Raw genomic sequence first — 23,156 nt, 5'->3', positions numbered from 1 at the left:
TCAGTGAGAAATATTACTCCTCAAACAACAAAATTGCTGTTTCTATATCGTCAAAACAGTGGTTATTTCAGGTTTGAAATAGCTGTAGTTTCAAAATCTCTCAGCACAGTTTGCACCCATTGAAAAGAAAATTTGGGGTTCAAATTAATGTACACTGTTAAGTCTTTTCTACATTACTTCAGAATCTGTGCTCTGTCTGGGGACCCAACATACACTGTCCCCTCTGTACACCTCTCCCTCCTCCCCAGAGATTTTTCAAACTTGGTGAACATCGCTGAAGCTGGGGCTTAAACTTCTGGATGTAATAGAAATCCAAACTCAAACACATCTTTTCTTTAGAAAGCCAAGTGAAACTCACTGAAAAATATTTAACTTAGAAAATTTGTCAAAATTATTATTAGATATTTATTTATTTATTTATTTACCTGAATGCATTCGCTCTATAATAATTGACTGATGAGGTGGAGGTTGAAGAAAATGTGAAGCATGAGATATTGCAAGAGCAAGACCAGATCCAAGTGGATTCTGAGAAGGGGAAAAACAACAGTAAGTTATTAAAAAATCTACGCATTTACAATAACCTATTCTTTAGAAGAAACTCTAGGAAAACCTCAAGATTTAAAGATGTCCAATTTCTGACAACATATATACTACATTTATATTTGACCATGCACCATCAAAATACATTAACTACCAGGTTTAAAGTATTTATAGCTCATTATACAGTTAAGCTAGTTCAAATTTAAAGAAACCATTTGAGTGATAACCTTGCCTCACTTTCAGAAACTCTTTCTTTTCATACTGTCTAAAGTCAGTTATATAGTTTTCACACCTCATCCAAATAAACAGATTTACTGACACTCAAGTACAAATTAAATAAATGGCTAATATCACCACATTTCTATAAAAAGCAAATGAAAATAATTACCGTTCTAGTCTTGCTTGTGTTTTTGTTATGTGCAGCGAGGTTTACTGTTGGGGGATCAATAACTGAACCAGGGAAAAGCTGAGCAAGCTCTGCACTAATAACAGCAGAAACTGCCTCATTAGGTGGAGTCAAGGGAGGAGTCATGAAAAGAGGAGTTGTTTTTGGTGTTGGTGGAATGACATCTGAAGGATGAATGAAGAACCCTGGGGCTGCTACTGGATTAGAAGGCACAGAGTTGTGAACAGGACCAACTGCTGATGCTGCCGCCGCTGCCGCTGCTGTTGTCTGATGCAGTTTTGCTTCCAGCTTAGCTTTCTGTGGGAAAAATGGAAACAGTGAATGTAGCAAACAATTCTGGTTGTGAACACAGGAGTAGTATTGAAATACAAGTTCAGTTTGCATTATGAGCTAGATTTAATTTCCACACCTTCAATATCGGCATGCTAGCTACCTACTACAAGCTGAAAAATAAAACTGTATTCAACTTCACCTCCCTTGCTGAGGAACACAAGTAATTAGTTATCTGGAGTAATCAAATAATAATAATAATAAAATCTGAACACCACAGTCACATTGTCAACATGAACCGCATGCTAATAATAGGTTTATCATTTATTTCCCCAAATGTGCAATTCTGCTTTTCATTTCAGTGGTCTTTCTCAGTTTCACAAATTGATGCTCTTATGTATTAAGATTTAGTTTTGATAACAAATTCCCCACCCACCCTCAAAATATACAAAAAACAAGTCTGAAAGACTGAAGCAGCATGGGAGACTCATCACTTTGCTTAATGAGTGTGGATGTTCAGTCCAGAGCTGCTCATTCCTCAAATACACTATGGAAAAAGAGGAAAAATAAGAAAAAAAGAAAAAAAAAAAAAAAAAGAGAAAAAGAAAAAAAAGTGACTAGCTCTGCAACTATTTTCCTCAGCTTTTGAAGTTTAGAGACAGCATTAAAAAATAGCCAAGTAGCCTCCAACCTGTTGCTGAAGCTTCAAAAGCTGCTGCTGTTTCTCTTGCAGCACCTGGAGCTGTTGCTCGGCTGAGGCCATTGCATGAGAGAGAGACTGCAAAGCTACCTGGGCTGCCGAACTCAGTGCTGTCGAGGCTTCCCCAACCGTTCCAGATGAGAGACCACCAACTGCTGGGGTAACCCCAAAGGTACTCACTGGCATGAAACAAATAAAAAACAGAGAAAAAAACATGTATGTAGAACAGAAATGATAAAAAACACCTTTATTTCCTTAATTGTTAAGAGCAATGTAAAAACAAGGTAAGTATCACGTTTATTGACCTTTTGCAACGAAGTATTATCATCTTGAATTACAAAGCATATGGTTCATAGATTATACACATTCAGTATACGTGCAACATTTTCATTATAGAGAGCCCTGGAATGTTGTCGCCACAATAGGCTGCAAGGTGAACATGCATGTGTGTAGATTATACTCACTCACTGACAGAAACAAATGCATCCCAATTCATAAATTTGAAATCTAGTTTGTTAAATTCTATGAATAAATTGACACATAAATTATTTCAAAAATATTTCAATACTTCAGACAAATCCATTTGACATACATTGCTCATTATGTCCAATTAAAATTATCACATTGTGGAATTATACTAAGTAGAAAAAATGAAAAATTGTATATACCAGTAAACGTACTTGCATCGTCCCTTTCTATTCTAGTTCCATCACTTGTTGAAACGCAGGTAAAGTGCAGAGGTTCAACTTCCAGAAGCCCCGTAAGGGAGGTAAAACTACCTTCAGCAGCTGCACAGCTACTTATTTTCCCATTTCCTGAAAGAGAAATAGGTATCTGCACTATCTAATATGTTCTTGGTAACGACATTACAAATCCCAAAGAGCAGAAAGGGACAACTAAATATAATCCATAGCTTTTATTACTTCATGCTGTGGAACAAGCACCTTAACACTATCACATCCACAATATAAATGGGAGCATATTTTTAAACGGACAATGTTGCCAAATCTGAACAGACTGTCTTAAGTCCAATTATCAAATGTAATAGCAAAAGCACAGTGTAAAATGTAACTTTCTTAATGCCAGAAATAAATTATATACTGGCGTTTTTTTCTTTCTACGCTATCAGTAAGTTAACTTTGCAAAAATAAACTGAAATTATGGGAAAGGAAGAGAGAACAAGTAACAGACTGATGAGGATCATACACCAAGTTAATATAAAATCTAGAGTATTATTCAACATTCTAACAGTGGAGTATCGAGGGAGGGGTGGGAAGAAGGTGGACAAGAAAAGGAAAGGAATCACTATGATTGATGAAATGTGTTTGCTATGAAAAGAATTTCCTGAGAGGTAAAAAACATCTTATTCTTAGGACATTGCATGGCCTCAAATTTCACTTATGAACTAACCTGAGAGGGCAGATACAAGAATATTTAAGACATTTAAATGTCTCTGAAACAGAAAAACGTCTAATTAAATCTGTAATACTAAAGTAGAAAGAAGCCATCTGGAAGCTTCCCAAGTTCTGAAAAAATCCATTTATGTTTCTCTGTCAGGGGATGGTTGCAAGTCTAAATGAATAATAACAGAGATCTCAGACAAGCTGCTCAATAGAAGTGACAAATGCTTCCCTTGGTGACTCTGACACAGTAAATGATGGCAGCCTTTCTGTTTAATATCTTCCCTTTTCTTAACTCTTCTACAGGAAAAGAAAAACACCTATTCCAGAAAAAGGCTTATTTTTCTTGTTCTGAGATCCGCAGTAAGTAAGAGATTCTCTTGCTTCATGAGATCTCTTAAGAACTTCATTGTGTACAGCTATAAAACACGGTAAAAGTATAAAAACATATCTTATCTAAAATAATCAGTACAATAAGAGAGAGTTACTAATTTTTCCATAAAAAGGTTACTGTTAAACATATGTACCTGATAGAACATCAGACAAATCAATTTCATCTGATTGTACTCCAATACTGCTGTTGTATACATTTTTACAAGAAGAGCCACTTATTTCCAAATCAAACAGAACTGGATCAAAAGGTGAACTATATAATCCGTATCTGCAAACAGAATAAGACAAACAGCACTATTTAAAGAATAAGAATTTTATATAAAATTATTTACAGAAAAAGATCAAGTAGTTCACACAGAACTTACTATATTGCAAACCACTCTCCTCATGCAACTGATTTATCTTAATAATTCCCATTTACTAATATTCCACTAAAATCACTTATTAGGTGACCTTTTCATACAGCTTATGATGCTAAGTAACTCACTGTTACTAACTAGTTTTGGAGATCTAATACTGTCCTGAAAACATGACCTATAACCACACTCTGACATGAAAACTAGAATTATAAACTTAGACAATTAGCCACAGCAATATGCATGCCTGCACGTGGTAAATCAGACATTTATCTCAAGTCAATAAAAATGAAGTTTTCCAGAACTGCACAACAAATTCCAACTCAGCCTGTTCTTCCAGCTGAAGTTAGAACAAAAGGGGAAATGCTGCTAGTGATATCAATTAACACTTGCCAGTACTTTAAATATCTCAGCAGCAGGAAATCTCATTACTTCTTACTCTGGCAGTACTGTAGAGAAAAACAAAACAAAACAAAAACAAAAAAAACAGACAATAGCTCAGGTAACAAGATGGTTGCAAACCAATTAGGCTTCTATATGCCAAGAAAAAATAAAATCCAAAGTAGTAACAAAATTGGCATTTTATTTTATTTTATTTACCAGTACCTACTAGAAACAACTGAAAAGAGGAGCAAAAAATGGAAATCGGGACAAATTATTATGCAGTAGTAGAGATGTGGTCTTTTTTCTATAGGGACAGAAATGAGAAACACACAAGACTGTAATTCATTCTGGCTATTGCCAGTTGTCAAGTTGGAAATATTTGCATAAACACACCAGCAGTGACAACAAGTTTCTCCTTCCCGTGTTTTCCCCCTGCCTGAGAAAAGTTTCTCTTGTATGGCAGGCAAGGAAAGGTAATAGTTGATAACGCTAAGAAGGCTGCAAAGTCCAAATGTCTTTTTTGATCCAGAAGTCACAGAAGGATACTGATTACATGAATACTTCCACACCAGCAGGACAGCATAGGGTAGGATAGGTTCTAGACCCTGAGTGTTAACATGATTCCAGGCTGGCTGGGCTCAATGCTAAGACTCTAACTAGTCAGAAAATGAAGTTTTTACTAAAGGGCAATAATTGCTATTGACCTTCAAAAAGAGTGAAAAGAAAATCAAGGAATTACAAATAAATCCATTTAATATATATTCCCCTAGATATACTGAAACACATTACTTATAAGCACCTACAAGACAGCAGACTTAAAATGACAAATTTAGCCAAAGAACACCACGTTAGATGAATTTAAGTTGCTCTTTGCAAGCCTGTATTAAAAACAACACATAAAGCACATCTAGCAAGACTGACATTTTGGCTGTAGCAAGAAAACATGCTAGAGTCAAGTGGTGACAAGAAAAAAGCAAAAGCTCAAAGACAAAATTCAGTAGGGCACCTTCACACTGTTTTACATTTCAGAATTGAGAACTCACTACATTAGGTCAGCTTGCCATTAACACCAATTACTTGAATGATTTAAGGAGAGAATTTGATTTATTACGTTTGTAGGTGATAAAAACTAAAAAGAGATTACAAGAGCTTTATAGAAAAGGATCGAAATTCAAATGTACTGCACTAAGTTCTGTCAAAGATAAGCTTGCTAAGTATTCTGTCAGAGCAGAGGTCTCACCTGGGAAAATGTTTACAATTTTGTGTACCACAGTTCACAGAAGACAAGCACCAAAGAAAAGAGCTCAAGGAAATGCTATAAGAATGACAACAGTTCTGGAGAAAAAGATCAAGATACAAACATCCTCTAGACATCCAAAATTTGTTAAGAAGTAAATAATCTGTTCTTTGTCATCAAGGCAGACAGGACAACCATTAACAGGCTTAAGAAAAAAAAAAAAAACACACACAAAAAAAACACAAAACACAAAACAAAAGAAACAAACAAACAAAAAAACCAGCCCCTCTCAAGAATTTAGCTTACTAAAATTTTAATCTGATCTGCTGGTTCTGAACTAATATCTACCAGAACTCTTCTACCTTGGATCCTGCTTGACTTGGGGGATAAGTTTTGCCCATAAATCACAAATGAAAGAGCTGTGTAATAGCAGCATGTTCAGATTATCACAATATGGCTTTGGAAACTGATGAAAAACTGAACCACCAGAGATTTCCTTTAGATATAGTACATAAATCCAAAGTTAACGTGGCTAATCAGTACAACATGTAAAAGATGCAACATCATAACCAGAAATTACATGGCTATATAATTTAGAATAAGAACCTCCATTCCCAGTAAATACCCCAGGTCTTTACACGTAGCAATCTGGCATTTAGTAGCAATTCTTTAAGTGTATTGTCAGCTTACATGTAGTCTACAACGTAGCACTACACAGAAGGGAAACTATTTAGTGTATGTGATTCCCTCCCATACTCAAGAGATCATACTTTCTTAATCCTTACATTAAAATAATTAAATACTAACTTAAGGATTGCTCAACTTCAAACATTACGTACATTATCCATTGATTTGAAGTGCACTGTAAATTGCAAGATAGCAATTTAATTCACCTTTACCCCTGCATCAGTCCAAACTGATAACTAGAGCTATATGAAATCAATCCTTGCTCAAACAAATACTGGAAAATGTGTTTTCTTTTAAGCAGCCAACCCTTTTCAGAAGGCCAGAGTGTGGCATTAGACACTTTGCATGTTCGGCTTCATTAAGCTTACAACAACCACAACCCTTCGTACCTTGTTTGAAGTAATGCTTCCATAGGTGTTAGGCGATCCTGCAGCTGTCGGGACACGGCAGTTAACAATGACGCGCAAGCTGTACTGCACCCTGCCAAATCTTCATCCTTTACATAATTCAGCAACACAAAATACCAATACACTGATCCTGCATTAAAACAAAAATTAATTTCAGGTGAAACACGATGTGAATATTCCGCTCAAAAAGCATACGCTCAAAAAGCATCAACGGAAGTGACAGATGAAGTATTTTTGTTTTGTTTTGTTTGAGAGGGACTTTAATTGCTGTAATTATTAGTTTGTAGAAGTACTCTTCTCATTGGCTTGTTCATAACTAAATAAACTAAGGTTCCCAAGAGAAAATTTTGCATATATTTCTTCCATTGCTTCTGTCCTTTGCTTTTACTAAAGCCAACAACCAAAATGCTCTTGACACTTGAGATGTCAGGTTATGGGTTCTGGTCCCTCCAGAGCCAAGCCTCGTTCCAGCTTCAGCTCTTCCCTCTGTTTGTGGCTGCTGTATCCTTATTCCGTATTTGTTGCAGGCACTTCTCTTTACAGATAACTCTGGGAGCATAGCGCAGGAGTTCTGAGTGAAAACACAGTTCTCTGCCTTCTTCTCTACTTCTCCTTCCACTGCACACTCCATACTCTCAAGAGCAGAATGTTAAATGTTTCTACCTTAGTAACAGAGTAAATATTTTGGAATGCAAATAGTCTTCCTTCAAGACTCTTTAGTGATGCCAGGCCAGATGCAATTCAACAACATACTGTGAAAAACACAAAGCAGGCCTCACTACCCCAGAAACAAGTCTTTAAAGTCATCTCCTTATTCTAGCAAGCATTCAAAAGGCTTCAGTAAGGTGCTAACAGTTCTCTACAATACAGATCAGGAAGTAATTTAATTTAGTCTGTGTCTCTTTTGTGGAGAAATAACACAAACTGCTCTAGTTGGATGTTACTTGGATAGCCAGACTCCATGGAATAAATCAGCTAATCTTCCAAAGTAACAGACTCATGCCATCAGAATTTGTGGCTGCTAAAGACCTTTGAAAACCCTTGCAAAACTTACATGAAGTCTCCTAAAAATTTTGGCACCTTAGTGCTCTAAGCAAGCTAATTTGCTTAACATTCTACCATCTACCACCTGACCAGACCACTCCAAGAAGCTGTTAGTACTAACTGAACAATTATGTAATTCCTATTTCACAAGGGAGTAAAACTAAACATGCCAAACAAACATACGGTCTACTTGTATGATGACAAACATTGTATACATACCACCTGTTGCAGCAGCAGGCAAAAGAGGCATGTTGTCAAGTAAAGCTTTTAGAAGGACAGATCCAAACCCCTGCTGACTTGGGTCACACCTGCCATTGCTATAAAGAAACACATAGCCAGACACTTTAATGTTTAATGAAGTAAGAACAAAATATGAGATCTGCTGAATGAAGGTGGAGATTGTCATCTTCACTGTTGGATGACATTGAAAAATTGATGTTCTTTGCAGTCATAATCTAACAGATTTTTCCTCAACAGAAAATCTTCTAGAACTGCTTGTTCATACGTTTAATGTCAAACAATAACAAAAACATACATGATTCAGACTGCATGCAAAACCCCTAAATATGTATTTAGAAAAAGCACTTATTCACCTTAAATACATGCACCTTAAATGAAATGGCACTCACCTGATGCATAATGCAAGAAACCGTGCACACTTGTGAGCTATGCTCCGTCCAGCTTCAAAGAAACAAACACGTATTATATCAGAGACACATTTACGTGTTTTAGAAAGCAAGCTGTCATTTCCTTCCTTTGAGCTGTAAAAACAAGTTGCATGTATCAGGCAATCATATAAAACTGTTTTTACACAGAACTGATACTGAGCAACAGTTATACTAACTTAAACACAATTTTTCTCTTACCTGCCAGGTCCATTTGAATACACTCCTGCTAGCCAACAAAGTGTATCTAGCACAAGACTCTGAGCATGTTCTGTGGTCAGACCATCATCTGTCTTTTTGCAAAGAGTAGTGAGCAGCTTCTCGTGGAATTCTGAGAACTGCAACATGGCACATCGCTGAACTCTGAGGGAGGGATAAAAACAAAATTATCCAATATGGCCATTCTTCCATTAAGACAGAATATAAGACTTGAAAGACATTTTAAGAACAGCAAAAAAACGCCACTACACCAACAACAAAATAAAAAAGATGCCTAGATGAGACTAAACCATCATATGCATATATGATACCCTCCCTGCACACATTCCCAATATTCCTATCTTCTGCTCAGAGAGCTTCCTAGGTTACTGTATATATTTAATAACCTTGGTTGATTTTTTCCCCTATTAAGTTGTATAGTAACTTCTAAACCTAGGCAAATTTTCATAGTCTACAACATTCTTTGGCAACTAGTCACATATATTTACTTCCTGCCGCATTAAAGGACTTGCTACTTTATGCAGGGCTTCCTCTTATTTCATAGCTCTGACAAAATCCATCACCAAAGGCTTTCTGGAAAGTCAGAAACCTTTTAGAAATCACCTAGATCATGTACAGATTTGTAAAACAAGATTTTTCTTTACAAGAAGCCGTGTTGGTTGTTCTTGTATTTTTCAGTTGTCTGCTGATTTTGTTCTTCACCACAACTTTGTACTGGAAGATTAGTAATGCCAAGAGGCTTACTCATCTGTGGTTACCTGAACCTTTCTGTTACAATACTCCTGTCCCCATGTTCTAAAGCATTCCATGGCAAGAAATTTCACTACCATTAGAAGTTCAGCTGTTTCATCCTGGAATATTCCTGGAATTCTTTGGTGAACGCAAACCGGTCGTAAGGAATACTATTGTTCATCTTGTCAATTTGCTCTTACACAATTCATTAAATTTTAGAGTCTTTTCTAAACCACACAGAGTAACTGAAGTTGTACAGATTTTTTTTTTTCCCCTGCCCTTGCAGCCTCTTTGTTTACATTACAGCCAGTGCCACCATTGTGGTGTGGTAGTTGGTAATACAGATTAAAAACTACACTATTCATATTTAGGTCTGTGATACCAATCCATGGAGACCTTACACAGTTTTTAAGTGATAATTTGATAACTGAATTTGATTCTGAACATTTTGACAAATAATACACTATATGCTGAAAGAAATGAGAAAACGTAGAAATAAAAAGCAAAGATATTTCTTAAAAAAGTCTAACATGGTACTTAAAATTAAGTCTGTCTAAATCATTTATCTAAATTATTAAGAAAATTAGTATTACTTTCATTTACCTTTCAAGTCAGGCAAATAATGACTCAGTATTAAGAATTAATTATCTGTTTTTCTATCATAACTTGCACCACACAGTGCCCTCAAACTAATGACTTACTGGACTTCTTATATAAACTGCATTTCATAAATCACTGTTTCAAGTTGTCATTTGAACTGAGATATTTTGAGAACTAAGTATTTCATGAGGACTGTATCTGAAGCTAATATTCCTTAGAATTAAAAACCACCTACTAACCTTTCCTTTGAAATTGAAGTTTTTTTAAATCTTCGAATTGTTACAGAGACTTCTTGAAGTAAATCGCAGCCTCTAAGATTATCTGATTTTCTTGAAGAATTACTGGCTTCAATTTTGCTAGACGGTTTTTCCTGATGTTTGAGGGGAAAAAACATACAGATTTCAGGAATCACACTGTTTTTAGATTGTTGCAACTATGTATCTTGTTCAGAATACAGCACATACAGCTCAGTAAAACCTCTCAGTTTGAGTACTGAAATATTTACTGCTTGTTAGCAACAGCACAGACATAAAAGTCAAGATTTTTTGAGCTTGAACGTAGTATTGTACATTATTGTACTTAAATGGGCTATTTTTGTTTGTGAATTGTTTCAATACAGAACAGTAAATTGCAAACATTGTTAAATTTGCTATTTTCTAACCGTTCTAATCATTTCCACAAGAGGCACATCATGTCATCCAATCTTACAACAATCAAGAGTAGAATACACACAAACAAATCCTCACAAGAGGAAGAGGTTTATCAGTTACTGAAAACACTCAAGAAAACAGAAGGTTTTTTTAAAAAATATGCTCACGATAGGAATGTGGCAGAACAGACCTTTTCAACTGAACTTTTACAGAAGAAAACTTAAAGATGTTGAACTCTGATTCTTGAAAGCATTAATACAGTGTAAATTCAAAAAAAAAAAAAAAAAAAAAAGGTAATTTTCCATGGATCTTAACTCCCCTAACAGCTGTTTTGTTTTCAGATGACATAAGCCATAGCAAATCTACAACTTTAACACAGATGTCTTGGCTATTCAGTACCTTGCCTGCCGCAACTTTTGCCAACAAGGAAGCAAGGGAATGGCCCTTGTTAGTCTGAGGTTTTAGGGATGGTATTCTAACAACTGGTCTAATGCCACCATTGCAGATTTCTTCTGTTCCTCTGTCATTCACTGCTTTAACATGAATTAAAAATGAGCGGTACTTGCCACCAGCCATGCCTGGAAGTAAAAAAGAAAAGGAAAGAGGGATGTTGGGAGGAGAATTTATATAGGTTACTAGGACAAGTTGTAACAGATTTCAATTTCACAGATAGTGTACACAAGCAAAGCTCAACTACATTACTTACAGTATTTTCACACCAGTTTGAAGTTGTGACTCATTACTGTAATACCTATTGTGTTATATAGCAGAATTTGTCAATGTGAAGATAAGTGCAAACTGAAGTCCAGCTACAGAAGTATGAGATGCACTTCAGTCACGCATACTCTATGTGATTAGCATAATAAATTATTTTACCTTTAACAAGCTTTGGACTCGTTAGTGTCAACATTCCGGCATGTCCTGACAGATCAAGTCCAGTAGCCAACCATACTGGACCACAGAGTATATCTTCTTTATGTTCCTCCAGAAATGGACACAACCTAAGACCTTTAAAAACATGAGTAATACAGACCTGAAATATGAATTCTTAAATTATAAAATCTTATCCTTTGCATTAAAAATACACAATGTCAAACTGATCACTAAACAAACTGTACATTGAAAAACTGACAACTACTTTAGATTCACTTGAAGTCTTTTCCCAGTGAGATCAGTAGAGCTAACTGACAGTTTTCGAAACACTTTCAGGTATGTTACATGAATAATATAAATGCAGAGAAGGACTTGGACATAAAAGGAAAAAGTGTAATGAAAGACTGCTGAAAGGACCAAGAAAAGGAATCTTAGTTCTGGAACTGATTCATTCCTACTATGAATTTTCCTGTTCAGAGTCAGTAGCTCTCCTCAGTCAGATCCAATATGACTACCTTTCAGAGCATCTCTTGCAGATTTTGTGGAAGAACACTCATTAATAAAAATGATAATAAAAACAGGCAGAGTAAGTCTGATATGACTGAAAGTTAACATGATTGGTTATGAACTCTTTACCAGTTGTTTATAATTTTCTGAGTTTACCACAGCAATCTCTGTAAAAGCCAGGTAGACAAAGTAAACTTCTGTCACAACTACATAAGAAAACCAAGTAAAATACTGCAGGTATTAGTGTAAGATAGAAAGATACCATATCAATCAACTTTATTTCTCAATTCAAGTAAATACTAAACTGCTTTGAAGCACCAAAAAACTCCAGAGCAGTGATTTTTTTTGACTTTCAAGTCATACAGCAAACAGACCAGTGAGAGAGGCAACATTGAGCAGGGCTGAGAAATGGGTATGTTTCAAATGGCTGAGAAATCTTTATGGAGAAATTCCAGTATATAATGAAAAATAATTTTTAAAAGCTCCTATTTTAAACAAACTGTAACAATTTAAGTAAAACTTACATTGTGGTTCCTCTACATCCATATACTGCATTTCTTCATTGAATTCAACTGGTCCTGGCTTTCCATTTCTCTCCGTTTCAATATTATGAGCTGGAGATAAAGGAAATGTGATCTGTCTGTCTACCGCTGCTTCTGAAGAACAAAAACATTAGTAAGATTTGTCAGCATTGCTTCAGGTTCACAAAAAAGCAGAAGCAGTAGCTTAAATTGCAAATGCATTAGCTTTCTACCCAAAATGCTACTGCTAATGGAAGAACAACACATACACAAAGGTGTGATTTTCATATTAAGATTGCAACTGAAGTTGCAGTAAATAGTTAAAAAAAAAAATAAAAAAAATAAAATCTTTATTTGAATGACCTGTAAACCACTTGCTTGAACACCACTCAAGTTATTTTCTTCTAATAATCAACTGCAGATTACTCCTTAAGTACTTAGATTCCAGTAGTGAAATTTTGATAAACTAAACTGAAAATAACTGCATTTTTCACACTGAGCATCAGTATATTGTTCTGATAACATCTGAGTACAGTTCTTTTTTCAATTAAATGGTTCTCATGAATCATAGATGAAGAGGACATGCAAGCAAATAAACAAGAAACATATACAGTGAATTAAGTGGCAGATCAAAACCATTAGTTCCAACCCGGAAGAATTATGCCTCTGGCCTTCTTGTTATTACACACTGCACAGTTAACTGGCTCCAGGGGTCTTGTCATACAAGAAATGACTGAATAAATTTTCTCCCCCTACTGATCCTCCTTAGGTCTCACTACCTTAACAATTCAGTTCCTTTCTCTCCTTATGGGGGGAGAGATGGGCGTTAACTGAACTTCAGTCTGAATATTTCATGCATTTTCAAGAGCCATCAAACTATTCTGAATATTACTTTTTTTGCTGTGATTAGGACATTTTGGTTAATATCCAGCACAGGTAAGTCATCTAGGTTTACTTTTCCTTATATTGAAATCCTGTCTAGAACCCTGTTACTTCACTCAACAGGGCATGGAAAGAAGGCAGATGTCATTAAGGCCCTTTATCAAAAGGCAAGATAGGAAACAATCACATAGTAATACTTAAGAGGATGTTGGTTCGCTGGGGCTTCCCAACCAAGAAGAGAGAGAGACCTTGCAAAGGTTGCCTTGCAGGCACTCTCACATCTCTCAGCCCTTTCCAGGTTGCATATGTATACCCTGCCCCCTGTTCCATGCTTTCTCTACCATACCCATTAGAGAGAAAAGTAAATTCCATTACACTCCATGTAAGGAAGTGAAGTGTTGATTTCTGGAAGAGTTTTGTCAAGTCTTAAAACGAAAAAAAAGTCACCATTCTTTAGCATTTTGCATCAGAGTTGAAGATTGTCAGACTAATTTCAACACCCAGATCTGCAGACCCAAGACCAAATGGACTGAATACTAAAATTCATGCTGAAAGCAAAGTGGGATCCATACAGAAAGGCAACATGGTTTGTCTGTCCTAATTTTTGCTTTGATAAAACAAAATACTGCTACATATTAAAATGTAGGTATTACTTCAAGCATTAAAAGGAGGAAGAAGCAGCAAGAACATCTGACTGTTGTCCTGTGCTCACAGCTAGCCCTGCTAATAAAACTGCTAAACCTTCCTGTACACTGAAAGAATACACTTTCTCCAAGAAGTTCACTATATTAGAGTATTTTATTCTTGCACAAATACCAGTTTATAGTATTTCTATAAGGAGGCTCTCCAGAACACCTTTTTCTTGTTAGATGCTGGGAGATGCTACAGAGTGAGTAGTTCTAAGAAAGCATGTCAATGATTTTTCGTACGCCCATGTTCCTTTTTAAAATTTAAAGGTCTGTTACCCTTGTTTAACTGGGGTGCTGTTATTTAGCGTTACAATTAAAAGGGAAAAAAAGAGCTTGTATTATCATGCTTGCTCTTCTCCCCAACACATTTCATATCCAGCAGCCAATAATATCTGACAGCAAGAGTCCTCTGAAATACTGGAAGTTCCTGGAAGCTTTTCAGAAAGAGGTGGCCAGATAAAGATCACCAATTAACGCCTCAATGAAAGAAATACCTTCCGCCTTTAGCAGACAGAGCAAGAGGACATGCAATGAATACTCTCACCACAGGAAAATCTCAATGGAGGCACAAGCTCTTCCACAGCAAAGAAGTGACTTTGCACTTTATTCTACCACTTTACAGGTTCCCTGAGAGCTAGTAAGATGCAGAGTCCAGCTAGAAGTCTTCCCAAGGCAAGAGCATTCATATCTTTGGTCTACACTGTTAAGGCTGCAAGGAACATAAGATGAAATCATATTGCAGTCTTCACACAGCTTAGTTAATAAGCCAGATGACGAGAGAATTCCCAAGGAAACCAGGTCTTATCTAGCGTAATCAAAAAGAGCCTCACAATTTTCTCTTACACATCCAAGAGGCACTAGTGAATAATCTCCTTCAGTGAGCCAGAACAATAATCTCTTTTAGCTTTTTTGCTAAGATACATGTATATTTAAAAAAGAGCAACGCTTGTTTCAGCTATCGATTTCTACAATGAATTACAATTGACAACATATTTATTTTAATGACTGGAGGATTCAAGCAATACAGAAAAACAACTTGTTCAACCTTTTTAAACTATGCACTTTCACATGTAGAAAATTCAGTATTTTGAAACTGTTTATCAAGTTTGTTTTCCCAATTTACCTTTGAACATGTTAAGTGAAAAAAAGAACATGCTCCTGAGATATAGAACTAAAGAAATAAAAAATGAAAATATTTACATAATTTCAACCACATCTTCCAGCATATCTCACAGAGAATAAGGAGCTTGAGCAGAAAAAAAACACAAAGTTTTTAAAGAGATCTTACGTGCTTTCTTACCATTGACTTTCCCTAAGCCTGGAGCTTTATTTTTCAGTAAAGTCACTTGGATCTGGGGAATGTTTGTGATGTTTGAGTTCAAAACGAACTTGAAGTCCACGTGCCCAACCATACAGGCTTTTGGAAGAACCAGTTCAAAGACATGCTCATCCCAGCTGTTGCTGTCAGGAAACAAGAAAACAATGAGCCACTGTTAAGATTCAGATCAAGCAGACAGCTTTACCCAGTGCATTCTTCATCTATGCATATGTTCTTTAAAAAAAGAAAAAAACTACTTTGTGTTAGTTAACATACACACCAATTTCTAACATAAAAGCCTTTCAAGCTGTGATTGACCACCTTCACTTTGTAAAGAACACTTTAAAAGCCAATTAATAAAATAAGGGAGGGTGAGTCAAAGACTGGATAAAAGCAGCAGTGAAAAGATTCCCTGTTATCTTCGTTACAGTCCTGCTATATACAGTCCATATTACTAAAAATATCAGTTTCTAGAAAAACATTAAACGAAAAAAAACAACACACTAAAAAAGGATCTTTCAGTTGCTGAACAGTATAAAAACATGAAAGTAACTGCGTTGCAATATTGCAAGTTGGTCTTCTGTACTGGGAAGTGTTAAACATGGTCACTTTTCAGTATTACAACAGCTACATCTAGAATGCTCAAAATACTACTTTCAAAAAAAAAAAAACAAAAAACAATTTTTATTTTTTTAATACATCTGATAATTTATACAGCATGAGAAGTGCTTCTTACCAAGTATAACACACTTATAACAGATTCCAGGTACATATAAAAAGCTTAGTTTTAACTCCTCCGGTTTACAAACAGAGCATTTGCCCAGTTCCTCCAGTGGCTGGAAATGACTTTACAGAACACATCCATTTAAGAAATTGTAAGCTTTATCTTTAAAAAGCAAGGTGTAATACTTCTCATATGTTTGCATGTTCCTATTGTCTGTCTACATGCATATACATGTACATATACGAATCACTAACACTTTCTATTATACCACAGGTCACAATTGAGATTATCATAATTATTTAATCTTATTAAACCACATCTGCTTAATTTTATGCCACCGAACAAAGAAGAGGAGTTAAAAAGAAGTGTTACAACAAAATAGCAGGGTATATTGCTGAAGTAATTTCTACGTGATACAAAGGGACTACAATTTCAATGCTTTCATTTCTAGTAACATTAAAATGGGATCATAAAATGTATTTTTAAAAATAACTGAAGATATAACAGAGGTATTGCCTTTCAGATAACAAAGGTGTTCCTAACATGGATCTACACCCTGGTAACCTGCTCTAGTTGGAGGTGTCCCTGCCCACGGCAGGTCGATTGGACTAGATGGTCTTCAAGGTCCCTTCCAGCCCAAGCTGTTCTATGATTTATGATCAGAAGAGGCTTAGGAAAAAACTCTAAGACACTGGAGAAGTAATATTTTTTTTTTTTTTTCTGCTGAAGTAAACAAGATTATTCCTTCAAACTCATTTTGCATATTGTGGAAATTTAGAATTAACCACCAAATCTGCGAATGGTTTCATTCTCCCTTCACTGACTTTTTTGGAAGTTAACCATTTGCCTTCTCTAGCATCCTTTCCACCTCAGCAATGCCAGATGCACTGAGACCTTTGACAACGAAGAGAGAATTCAGGGGCTTCATTGCAATGGCAGCAAACAGCAGCCTGTCTCAGAAACGCAGGGCTGGCAAACTAGTAAGCAGGCAGAAAGGCAGCACTATTTATGCTATGGCAGAAAAATTCTAGACCAAGTGGAAACCAGAAGCCAAGAAGCATAAACAGCATTTGCAATTCAGACAAACATGGTACAAACCACACTGTTGTACACCTCTAGTAACTTACCGCTGATCACACAGAAAACCAGCAACGGGACTTCTGAAATTGCATGCCAGCTTCCCAGAAGCAGCAGTATCAGAAATTATTTATTTTGGGGGCTGGCCAAAAACGGACAGTATACAGCTTGTGGCTTTGATTTAAGAAGCAAGAGTCGAGAATTTTCAGCTATGGTACAAACTCAGATATGCGAAATAACAAAAAATCATCCTACAACTCCAGGGAAAAGCAAGCATTAACACTAAGACCACATCCGAATCATTCATACCTTTCCTCTGTCCTTTAAGATACTTAGCCCACTACAAAACAGGCAGGTTTTGTTTTTTGTTTTTTTAATGTGTTTTGATATTCCTATGGGGTCATGTAAAACATGGAGTGAATGAGACATTCAAAGGAACACTCAAAAGCCTTCTGAACTACCAAGTAATATTCTGTTCATCCAGTTCATAACAAACCTGTGGTACAAGTAGAGAAATGAATACAAATCACTTGGTCTCAGTTGTCTGTTGTACTCAGTGTGTTGGAAGATGCATGCTGCCATACCAAATTAGAACGGCAATTTGCTTACCCTAGAAATATTTTTGAGAGAATTCAGTAGCAGATGCCCTAAAGGAAGTTTTAAGTATCTCTCAAAAGGCACAAAGGGAATAATGACCCTCCATGTAGGCCTCACATTAATCTCCAATAGCAAAGAGATCTTCTCATACCTGTGGCAATGAACAATCTAATGTCATGAATAAAAAAACTCTCCCTTTTAACCAGTTTCTGAATTCCCCATCTCTCTGTTAAGCACATCCTTACATTTGTGTGCAAATTTTCAAAGAAGACAAAAAAATCATGTACTTCCTCATTATTTTCTCAATGTTTCAGTACGTGCACTCCAAATGTAATTTTTCTCTGATAGACTGAGTTACTTTAACAACTTTTCTCACCTTTGGAACCCTCCTAACTTTACAGTATCTTTTTTAAAGAAGAACACATAATCAAGACTATGTTCTAAATGCAAATGCACCATCACTCTTACAACTAACTACGACATGTTTTCCAACACCCCTCTTCATACCTTTTCTAAAACATCTCATCAATGTTTGATCTTCCACTACAACTCCACTTTATGCTGCACATCCATTTCCAGGCAATGACCACTGGAAACCACATGAATAGCTAACTCTTCCTTCCTTCACGTACTTTCAGAGTATCTTCTACACAGACATATTTCCCACATTTCAAAAAAAATCGAGACCAAAAAAAAGGACACTCAGATGTCACTGTTTTAGCAAAAAACCCTAGGAATTCATGTATTTTTGAAAAATAATTCACCCAATTTAACATTTAAGTTAAAATTTTCACTGAATAGGAAACATTGATGTTTAGATGATAATTCATATGGTAAAACAGATTCTGCTTTTTCAGTTTTTCTTTGCTACATAGCCTTTTAAAAGTAACAAAGTAGGAATGAAAAAGTGTAACATAATGACCTTCCCTGAAACACATTTATAGCTTTATTTCCTTCTAGCTACTTGGGAAGCAAAAGAATTACCTCTAGCTATTTGGGAAGCAAAAGAATTACCTTATCAAGTTGCATTACTCATCCATCTAAACCTGTAATCCCGCATCTTGATAAGAATCAGCATAAGACACTCAAAGAAAAGATAAAAGAAGCCTCATATTAAGTCAACAAACCCTGAAATCACAAAGTTTCTTCCCAGATATCTTTTAATTAAAAACTAACTTTGCTCTCAATCTTAAGAACCTATATTTTATCCTACAAAGGGGCTGTAATTTGATCATCTTCTAAATGTGTCATTCGGCAGCTGCTGAAGTTCTCCATTACTAAAACAAAATTTTCAACTTTACCTCTTTACATTCCTATTTTACTTTGCATCAGAAGTAATTCTTTTCTTCTAATTCAACAAATCATATTTTAATTCACTTCGGTAGATTTTTAGTTTTTCAACCGTTGCTGGACACAATAATCAATAGTTGTAACTGGAAGTTGTTTTGCATGGAAGGGCCTCCTTTCCACTTGGCACAGAGTATTTCACTCACGCAAAGCAAAATCACAAGATAAAGACAGCTTTCAAAACCTATAACGTACTGCAAGTTTTTAACCATAGTTTACGAATATTTAAGTTAAAGCAAGTTCAGTTTATGTTAGGTGTCAGCCCTGTAATGCCTGCAACCCTTACCTTCCAGACCTGTTTACCCATCTGAAACGTCTCATTAACGCATGCTAGCTTTCACTTATTTCACACCTTTCTTTCCCTTCCCCAATGAACTCTAGCTCCCCTAGTGTCTTTGGGCTTTTGTTTCCATCCAATGAGCATTTAGATTCTGCATTAATATCTAAAACTTAGACATCAGTGGGATGGATGTGTAACAGCTTAACCCAAAACACCTTGTAGTACATTATTACTCACTTCTCTTCAAAAACACACTATATAACTCATATTTAGACTTTGTCTTTCCAAGTATTTTTCAGGAAAAAAAACAAAAACAACACACATACAAAACTAGCTAAGCTAGGTTTTAACCAACTCCTCAAGGAGACTGCTGTTCCAGCCTCTAAAATCCCAGAAGAGTTCCACGTTCACACACGTGCTGTGTCAGCACAATTGATATCAGTGGAAATATTGCCTACATTTTAGCACAGCAAAGGCACTATATTGGCTCAAGTAAACGTCTCACATATAAACATTTTACTTGACAAGAGCAGATATAAATCCACACTCTATTTTCACATTTTAAGATAAAATGCAACACAATGTGGTTTAGGACAACGACTACATTCATACTGGCACCTATAGCTTGCATTTTCTGACTAAAAAATTGCTAAGAATTTGCGTATACATAAGAGCGAATCAGACTTTTTATAGAACAAGAATACCTAATTCTGGCAAATATGCTTGTCTAATTATATAAGGAAATACAACTTTGGTGTATAAAAATAAACGATTTCAAAATGTGATTTTTCAATTTGTTTCAAAGTCCATTACAGCAACTACGGCATGCAGAGCTTCCTTGCAAACTACGAAATAAGGACGGGTATCTTTGAAAACACGCACTCTTAAACTTGCACACTATTGAAAAACAATTAAATCACGTGAAATTTGTGATTACACCAGCTACACATGCTAGTTAAGCAATACACACGATTCTTCTTTGTACCATTACCCTATTTACCTGTCTGTCTGTAGCTTCCAAGTTCGAGTATGCTGAGCTGCATCTCCATGGTGCTGCTGGTGCAAGTGCTGAGGATGCCTCCTTTGCTGCTGCTCTTGCTGGACTTCTACCCAACAGGGAGGGACAGTGGCTGAAAATCGTGGTGTCAAGGTCTCAAAACGGGTCAGTTCTACCAGGGATGTCAGTGTTTCAAGGGAAAACGGCTGGTCCACCAAAAGATCAACTCCTGAACAATTACAGAACGTATATACTTGTTATACAGATGTATTTATTTCCCAGAACATCCTATAAACAGTTTGAAATATAACCAAACTGCTGTAAGTAAAATTAACGTCTGTGTGACACAAAAATTAAAAAAGTGCTAGCCCTGAAGCTGAAGCCAGTATCCTTTGAAGCTAAGTAATTTGGAATAAGCTTTCTAAGTACTGAGATCTCTGAGCATGCTGTCTGAGATTCAACCAGAAGCATCCCAATAAATAGTTAGCCAGCTACACTTTGATGATATAAAGCTGATTAAAACATTTTTATACCCTTATGGACTCAGAGAAAAAAATAAATACATTCCATGAAAACAGCCACATGGAATTACTATGCAGTCAAAATATTTTTATCACTGTTGTTTAAAACATTGCTTTGGCACCTGCCTATCAATGCAGACTTATTTTATGGTAGATCAGTAGAATGCTTTGGAAGCTCTCAGTTTAGCTTAAAAGAGGAATAAAGGAAAAACAAGCATGCTTTATATAATGCACTGAAAAGACACTGTTCCTAAACAAGTATCTTGTCTTCATATTCAAGTCTTGCCCTGAGGAAACAGGTTCACTGGATAATAATCTAGAGTTCTACAAATAATCAGGTTTCCTCCAACAAAAGCATTGAAAACATTAGGGAAAATAAGATATGCATAATGACCGTTTTCTTAGATTTTGAGCATTTTCTCTTAAAAATACGTTTCAGAAAAAAAAACACAACAACTTTTAGTTGTAAAGGAAAACTCAGCACCAAAAGAAATACCACACCCTCAGTGCAGAGTCTGAACCTAGACACTATCTTGCAAAGCAAGCATGAGTGAAATCAGTAACAAGATCACATCCTCTAGCTTGAGAGGAGAAAACATGCACAATTCTTCCAGAAAAGTGAAGAAGCTCAAGATGAGAGACCCAGGGTCAGGCAGAAAATTCACTCATACTGCAGAAGCTGTAACTTCTGCTTTTTAGTCTATGAGGCGCGAAAATGCTAAAAAGATTAAAAATGCCGCAGAAATTTAATTTTAATAATACAGAGAACACCTTCGTTTTATTTATCTTTTACTGCCAAATATGAACCTTATTAACTGTGTGATATTGCAACAAGAACTGAGATCATAGCTCAAACTGTGTATCAGTTCAGTATTTCAATAGATTGGATTTTTTGCTAATTTGCTCCCCTTCCTCCAAAAGAAACTGTTACAGATTCAGAGCAACCATATACATCAGGCCCTGAAGCTGAAAAATTAAAGACTTAAGTATGCTTGACAGCACTGGAAAATTATCTTCTTTTGCAAAATTACATGATTTTTATTGTACTGTAATAATGAGTTACAGTAAGTTGAAGTACTAGTAGCAAAATAGAAAAGGTGTTTCAAACTGGTTCCAAGTTGCTTTAAAAAAAAAAAAAAAAGACATATTTTACATTACTTTACCACAAAAACACCCCTTCCCTTAAAAGGAAATTGCAATCAAGATGCATGACCTGGTAGACCTGGTAGTGTTAACACATTTCCTTCTACAACAATACCCTTTAAAATGCAGCCAAACTGTAAATGCAACCGTTTCAGAGTGCCTACAGTGGAAAAACAAACATATGAACAGAATACTCGATATAATATGTACAATAGACAGACAAAAGCTTGTGCTTGTCACTGGGGGTTCTATCCTGACCACAGCTACAGTTTCAGAGAACACCAAAGTGATTTCATAAAAACCGCCTGATGCTGTCTGCCACCAACTGTGACATGGGACATAGGTTAAGGCTTTATGCTCAGTCAGATCAGCCTAGGAGTTCAGTTCCCCAGAAGAAAAAGCCTTCTGTTGAGCTATGTCTGTCTGAAAAACATGCACAGAAATGGACAAAAACATTTCTTCTTGACATACCTGGATTAAAAGAGAAGCAACGCTGATGTGATGGATGCTAGGGGCAACGCCTGAGGATGATCCCTATCACTCTGACAGCTTCATTACTTCAGAGGATGTTTGCACAGTCCTAGCAATCACTCACACACAAATTAAGACTCAAGTATTATGGGCACAAATATTGTTAACCCAGGTAGCTCTAAGAACTCTTCAATCTTTTAGGTTCAACCTCCTGCCTAGCCCCTCATTTGGGGGCTGGCTTCCAATGATGATCCAACTTCGCACAGCTTCTAGGAGCTCCGCCTGAGAGCACAGCAGAAGAGTACTTGATTTGTCTGACCGCTGCTGTTTCCAGCATCTCATTGGGAACAAGCACAGACCAAGACCAAGCAACACTACACTCCCTGAATTATATTAGCGCTTAAAGGAAGACCTGCAACTTGTGGGCAATTTAAATGTGTAACTGTTTAGAAGACCACGCATAAGTAAATCTGTTGCATTAGGTCATATTTCAGCACGGTCTATACTGCAGACTGCATG

At 36.2% G+C, this 23,156-nt stretch overlaps 1 protein-coding gene across 1 annotated transcript in view; it reads right to left on the bottom strand.

Moving 5' to 3' along the window:
• The window catches only part of BIRC6 (baculoviral IAP repeat containing 6), a 173,717-nt gene that overhangs the window by 112,767 nt on the left and 37,794 nt on the right, over positions 1 to 23,156 (bottom strand). The window contains exons 12-26 of the mRNA XM_032184553.1: positions 20,506 to 20,731; positions 15,463 to 15,623; positions 12,595 to 12,726; positions 11,567 to 11,698; positions 11,090 to 11,268; positions 10,280 to 10,410; positions 8,691 to 8,852; positions 8,454 to 8,585; positions 8,044 to 8,141; positions 6,763 to 6,910; positions 3,844 to 3,977; positions 2,585 to 2,731; positions 1,908 to 2,095; positions 929 to 1,243; positions 426 to 525 (exon numbers count right to left, since the gene is read on the bottom strand). Of these exons, the coding sequence (XP_032040444.1) occupies positions 426 to 525; positions 929 to 1,243; positions 1,908 to 2,095; positions 2,585 to 2,731; positions 3,844 to 3,977; positions 6,763 to 6,910; positions 8,044 to 8,141; positions 8,454 to 8,585; positions 8,691 to 8,852; positions 10,280 to 10,410; positions 11,090 to 11,268; positions 11,567 to 11,698; positions 12,595 to 12,726; positions 15,463 to 15,623; positions 20,506 to 20,731 (2,385 nt within the window). The remainder of the gene's footprint in view (positions 1 to 425; positions 526 to 928; positions 1,244 to 1,907; positions 2,096 to 2,584; positions 2,732 to 3,843; positions 3,978 to 6,762; positions 6,911 to 8,043; positions 8,142 to 8,453; positions 8,586 to 8,690; positions 8,853 to 10,279; positions 10,411 to 11,089; positions 11,269 to 11,566; positions 11,699 to 12,594; positions 12,727 to 15,462; positions 15,624 to 20,505; positions 20,732 to 23,156) is intronic.

The sequence above is a fragment of the Aythya fuligula genome, chromosome 3, assembly GCF_009819795.1.
Source record: "Aythya fuligula isolate bAytFul2 chromosome 3, bAytFul2.pri, whole genome shotgun sequence".
In the NCBI taxonomy this organism is placed as follows: Eukaryota; Metazoa; Chordata; class Aves; order Anseriformes; family Anatidae; genus Aythya; species Aythya fuligula.
Note: the sequence above shows the minus strand (reverse complement) of the source record. Positions and strands in the feature narration are given on the sequence as shown.